This window comes from Anser anser, assembly GCF_964211835.1.
Source record: "Anser anser genome assembly, chromosome: 6".
Classification (NCBI taxonomy): Eukaryota; Metazoa; Chordata; class Aves; order Anseriformes; family Anatidae; genus Anser; species Anser anser.
Window position 1 is genome coordinate 25893887 of NC_139726.1, and position 6850 is coordinate 25900736.

The 6850-nt window shown below is 38.4% G+C and overlaps 1 protein-coding gene across 1 annotated transcript in view; it reads right to left on the minus strand.

The window, feature by feature from the left end:
* Positions 1–4865, minus strand: part of PDE1A (phosphodiesterase 1A) — a 183837-nt gene extending 178972 nt beyond the window's left edge. The window contains exon 1 of the mRNA XM_083842823.1: positions 4486–4865. Within this exon, the coding sequence (XP_083698949.1) occupies positions 4486–4487 (2 nt within the window). The 5' untranslated portion in view covers positions 4488–4865. The remainder of the gene's footprint in view (positions 1–4485) is intronic.
* Positions 4866–6850: the final 1985 nt, after the last annotated feature.

Here is a 6850-nt window from a genome sequence, read left to right on the forward strand (position 1 = left end):
GGAAAGAAAAAATAAATAAAATAAAATAAAATAAAATAAAATAAAATAAAATAAAATAAAATAAAATAAAATAAAATAAAATAAAATAAAATAAAATAGAAAGGTGGCTCATTTTTTTCTTTTGCAAACCTCTACATAAAACAGGAAATGACTTCAGTAGGTTTCTAAAATATGTGTAATAATTCATAATGTAATTGATTAAGTGGAAAATCATACAGTAAAATTCCAACTGCATGCAGAGATATAAAATTATATTCACTTTAGAGCACTGTTTCAGTTCATATTACTGCAATCATTTTAATTTGGCCTACATTGGTCTACATAAAACAAATCTGAGTAGCTTTCCTGAACAAGAAAATTCTTAACATAGTTTGAGGAGTGCAAATAAATGGTAGAGCTACCGTTCTCTTTGGCTATCTGAAAAAGTTGAGAATTAGTGGCTACAGAGATAAACACATTATCTCACACATGGGATGGCTCCTGCAGAGCACTGAAGCACATTGGCAGAGCAATGCGGACAAGTGAATGCTGCTGCTGCCCATGATGTTCTTGTTATGTGGAAAAAAAAAAAAAAAAAAAAAAAAAAAACTTTACCCTTTTCTTTTGGCACGATGGAGCAATAAATTTAAACATAAATTTTAAAGCAAGGGCTGACCAGCAAACTGGGAATTATTATCCAGTGATTTATTACTCCATCTGTCTTTTCTATACTGAGCTGAGTATATGTTTATAGGTTTGGAAAGAGGACAAAGGCAGAAATAATACCTTGCAGAAGAATTCCTCTACTTTCAAAAGGAAATCTCTGTTGATAATACCCAGCTTACTGCTAATTGTCAAAGGAAATGGATAACAGCTAACTTCACAAAGATGACTGGAAAAATTTATGTGAAATGTGAAAGTGTAAAACACTGAATTGGGACAGTGGTTTTGTGGGTTTGTTTCTTTGTTTTTTAAATCTAAGTTTCCAGACATGTAAACAGTTTTAAAATGCTGTAAGACACCAGGTCAAAGTACCATAGAGGAACTTACTTTGACTCTTCTAGTCAATTGTGGAAGGATCTATGGGCCTAACACAGCTAAAAAAATCCTGAGTGGTTCATTGCCTGAAATATCCCAGTACCAACCTCCTGCACAGGTAAGCCTAGAAGTACCAGGTGAAGACAACTACAAATGTACTTGCTTAACACTTCAAGGTAAAAATCAGATCAGTTACAACGGTTTCAAGAATTTTCTCATTTAATTAAACCTCACCTATTTATTTCAAATCCACTGTCCTCTGGAGAATTGCTGACTTTATTTGTAGCACTGGGCAATCAGCAACACCATGAAGTTCAACAAAGGAAAACGCTGGGTGCTGCACCTGGGACAGAGCAATGCCAGGCACAGGCACAGACTGCGAGACAAGTGGCTGAGGAGTAGCCCTGCAGAAGGGGACCTGGGGGTGCTGGTCAGCAGCAGGCTCCACACGAGCAAGCAGCTTCCCCTAGCAGCCAAGAGGGCAAACCGCATCTTTAAGACCAGCACAGCCAGCTGGTCAAAAGAGGTGGTTCTCCTGCTATATTAGTGTTGGTGCAGCCTCACCTTGAATACTGCGTGCAGCTCTAGGCTCACGATATACAAAGGATGTGCAGGGACTTGAAAGCACCCTTAAGGAGGGCAACAAAGCCAGTGGAAGGGCTGGAGGGCTTGTCCTATGAGGAGAGGCTGAGGACCCTAGGGTTGTCCAGTCCAGAGAAGAGGAGGCTGAGAAGCGACCTCACTGCTCTCTGCAGCTTCAGAAAGGGAGGTGACAGTCTCTGCTCCCTGGGAACCAATGGCAGGACATGTGGGAACGGCACAGAGCTGGGCCAGGGGAGGGTCAGATCGGACACAAGGAAAAAGTTCTTTATCTAGCCTGTTGCTGAACACTCTCCAAATGTTCATTTTACATATGTGTTTTTACATGGCAGCTTGTGCTATTGGAAATATAGGTGATGAAAAAAGAAGAATATGCAGAAGTGAAATTAATTGTCTTCTCCTATTTTCTTCTCATTTAAATAAAATAGGAGTAACAGTTCAGAGGCCATTTTTCTCCATTTGTACTATTTGCAGATCACTTCATAAGAGAAGATAGCTATTCTTAGTCAGTTCTGAAGACCAGATTTTCCATCCACAAAAGACTAGGCACTAGTAAGGATATTCTAATGTTACTGAGTGACAATCATGCAAGTATGTAATTCATATACATTGGAATGCACAAGGAATTGAAAAGTTAATGCTTTGCATACTTTTTTTTTTTCTTTGACTAGCAAGGATTCATTGTGCTGAAGCAGTTAAGATAACCCAGCACCTTGTTCCACAGCGTAAGTACGTGCCCATCTTTGCTGGAATGACCTCAGCTGATGTACTGATGTTTGCTTTTTTCAAGGTTACATGTCTCTTGTACCTCATAGTCAACTAACAGCCTTCACCTTCAGCACCACTTCCAGCTGACAGCCCTCCAGTTTCTAAAAGAATTGTTAATCCGTAGAAGTACAACCTTACCTTTTTCATTATTAAATTTCCTATTGCTATTACTTTGTTTTACGAGGTCATACAATTGCTTTTATGCAGTATGTTTATGATCATCCATACTATTTTGTACCTCCTGACTTTGTGTCATGAATAAATTGAAATCAGTACATGCCTACCGTTTACACTATGGCTGTTAATAAAAGCAATGCCTAAAATCCGGCAGCAGGCTGTTTTGGGGAGTCTGACCTGGTAATCTTACTCAACTCTGATTAGTTATCCTTTCATTTTGGCCCATTTTTGTCTCATTTTTCCATATCTGTTTGTCCCCAAAGATGACTGTTTTTCTTTAAAAGAGCTTGGTAGGGCTTTTTCATGTGTGTTGTTGTTTTGTTTAGTCTCTCTCTTTCTTTTTCTTTTTTTTTTTTTTTTTAATTTTGATAACAAAGGGCCTGTAGTTTGTTCTGCTCCCTTTCTTCAAATTCAGTTATTATAAACATCGCTCTCCAGTCTTCGGGTGTCAACGAAGTTAAATAAAAATCCTTTCACATTTCACGGCTATCAGATGTCTGGAAATGAAATAATTTGATCCCTTTCAGTTGGACATATTAAAATGTTTCAGTTTTCCTTCCAGATTTAGTAATACTCATTTTCGTACAGTCATTTCTGTTAACCATCCTGGTTTTGCCTCTACATACTGCATTATCAACCTTACTAAAAATTGAAGAAAAGTATTCATTTAGTCTGGGGGCAATAACCACATTATCTTTAATCTCCAATTAGAAAATCTCTGCTACCAGAGAATAAAGTCAAGCAGAAAATGACATTATTATGAGACATTTAATTTCAGATATAGATTGTAGAGCATATGCTGCTTCTGGTGGTGAATCCTTAAACTACCAAGGAACCATCAAGAATGGATGCTACTTAGTTGTGATTTTAGTAATTAGTGAGAACATAGTACTAGAAATAGCTTTAGGGGCAAAAGAATGAACTGGGGAGAACCAGCCATTTGATTTTAATTAAATAGAAAGATAAGTAAAAGGAGATATGGTCCAAAGATTTTCAATTTCCAATATACGAGCTTTGATTATTAATGAAATGATTTTGAAATAAAAATCTTTAGGATTCAAGCATGGAATAAACTTGAGGTTTCTTTCAATTAGTGGTTCTCAAACTGCTTTTCCAGTGAACCGTCATGCAGCAATAAAGCGTGGCACAAGATCACTCTTACATAAGGGGCACATCTATAGGACTGGCCATATGTCTGGGAAAGCAGTGAGAGACAAGCTGCTATTTGTATCTCATGGTTGTATTATCTGCATTTTTCTCTATGGAAAGAGTACACATATATTTTTAGCTGCAGTATATAAAGGAAGTACATATATACATAGGAAAATAAGTTCAACAAAAGTTCTCTCTGCCATCCCTTTATCACTTCATCACCGATAGATATTACTAGCAATTTTAAGAATATTACTGAAGCACTCCCCACAAATGCAGACTGTTGCTCTCTGTACTAGCAGACCACTTTGCCCAGTTTTTATTATTACAATCACGGCATTCCTAACCATTTCCCAGAGGCCTACCTCTGATCAACAGCCTGCCAGTGATGGCCAGGAGCCTGCATGCAGCTCGGCACCTGTCCTTCCCCACACTCTCTTGGTTTAGAGCACAGTTGTCTATGACAAGGACTAACACCGAACTTGCACTCCAAACACAGAGCCAACAGCTATGTCTAGAATCAAGACAGATCTAGTCTACCAATGTAGTAAAGGAACCCAGGCCAACCCTCTAATCATTGTGCACAAGAAAGGAAAGAACAAACCTGTGACCATCTGAATGTCCTCCATCTGAAAGCAGCCCCGTACCCATGCTGCAGAGGCAGCATGAAGGTCTCTTAGCAGTGGTGCACAAAGCCACCAGAAAGGGAGGTCCTGTCCCTGTATCAACATGCCTGGCAATACTAAAGCCAAAGCTAAAAGTCATACTTACATCAAAAATGGCTCACTAAAGCAGCAGTTTCACCAATCCTGAATTTAGTGTAGAAGGATTCTGCTCTGGAAGTTAGACCACAGCCCACAGTATGGGAGAGATGAGAAGATGGGAGCGGTAGAGGTGAAGTGCTCTCCAACAGCAGGAGTCCCTGAAAACATTCTGTCTGACTCATTAGGAATCATTCTTAAGCTGAGCAGAGAAAATTGAGTCATAAATGACTCATCCACTTACCAGATGGGAGGAAAGCATATATGAAATTTGGGACTGCCACTTGGTGAACAGTGTATCATGAGCTGCTACTGCTTGAGCCGTGAGTCAGCTTCTCTGACTGCCACAAAACAGGGAAAATACAGAGCGAAGCACACAGAAGCAATACACACCTTAACCTGCTGGCTAGTCCCCTCATCAAAGTGTACCACCAAGGAGAGGTGTTTAGAACATTTTGCTGCCAAGCAAGCCTGGATATTAGCTGGCCTTATCTAAATTATGGTTCACATCTTAACTTTTACACAGTTGTAACAGGTAATCAGTAAAAATTCAGGAGATGAAAAAAGGTTTTGTCACACCTGCTCTGTTGCAGATAGCTTCTTATCCGTTAAATATAAAAAGGTATTTTGCTAGAAAAGCAAAAATGCTTATTAAATGCTGATGAGCAATGCCAGAAATCTGTAAACTCACACATCTTAACTGTTTTAACGAAAGTAGAAAATTAAGACAGAGACAAGGCAACAGCTTCTTATCCTCAGTGGCACCAGCCAAGTTTCAGGATTATGTGCTTCATCTTTTAGAGTCAGAAATCTCAGATAGCAGAGAGACTTCAGAGTGTAGATTTACATCAATCCCTTAATCTGACCTCACATTTTCTGTGCTGAAAGCCTCTCTGAGCTGCCTTTGTACGTACTGAAAGACCATAAGCAGTTTGCTCTTGAGACTGGAAAGCTACTATAAATCAGGCTCCAAGCTGACATCTAAAAATACAAAGCACATAGCCACCCGTCCTTTTTCTGGTCTGACATCCGAATGTTCAAGGTTAGTCCAGGACCCATCAGCCCTGTCCTATTTATTTACTTACTGATGTCATAAGCAGCTATAAAAGTTTTGCCTATTTAATCTTAGAGTCCGAGCATCTAGAGTCCCACTTGAGTAACTGCACCAGACTCCCCAGCAGCGGGTTAATCTGCAGCTTTAGCAGAGCAATATATACGCTTGACATATACTTGAAATAGGAGCTGAAGGTGTAGCTTCTATGGAATGGAAAGTATTTGGAAACTGGGGCCTGATAGGTGTGCTTCTAGATCAGAATCTCAACTGCAGCTCACTGTGGATGTTTTGTAGATGGGTATGTCCTTCCCATTACGGTACGGTTACCCTACTGTAAGTATGATAAAGACTTTTATAATTACACAGTCAAAATCTCCACATCATGACTTGTCACAGCCACAGAAATCAACTAAACAGGAGTTCCAGTATGACTTAGTATACCATAAATTTTAAAAGCTATTTGCAGGATATGCAAACAGCTTATGCAGTTACTGATAAAAGTATCACGATCTAAGTAAGCATTAGCATTTAAATAAGTTCAGCTACAGATGATGATTTCACAGTACAGAAGGAAAATTCAGCTTAGAATTCTGCTGGTCCATGGCACATTGTATATTTTCCAGCAAGTCCAAACTACTTCTCAAGGAATGTCAGAATTGTCATATGCCATTTTCACCTTGTCCCTGATGCACAAAACTGGTACTTGTATGCATTAGTTCCTTTGATGACACAATATCATAGCTGTAAAGCAATGGGTTTTCTTGTATGAAAACAAACCCTCATGGTACCAGTCTGACATCTCACAGTCTAAAATCAACATCTAACAGGCAATGTATGTATGATAATTTAAAATAAGACTAAATATTGCCAACCATACAATTCTTCTACTTTGAAAAGTCTGTGTAGAAACATTTGAAGTAAAAGTATTGTTTCTAATTTATATTTAATTAATAATGTTTGATGCCCAAAAATACCCTAGCATCATTGGAGAGCCAGCCACATTTCTGAGCCTTCTCCTGCCTTTTTTCCATGGGGACAAATCCAGACTAGTGATTTCTATGCTAGATATTTTAAAAATTTAAGTCAAACCTGACTCAAATCATCTCTCCATTGTTTTTATGCATTTATTCATAATGTGTGGAAAAAAAAAATACAAAGATATCCATCTATATCAGCAAACCCGTTAAGAAAAACAGAATTATTCACTTTCATTGTTGAAAGAGCCCTTAGAACTAATTAAAGTTCTCTCCACTTATTTCTTTGGGAAATGGAATTTCTCTGTATCTACAATTGCAAATCTAAAGCCTAAATTGCAATTAAG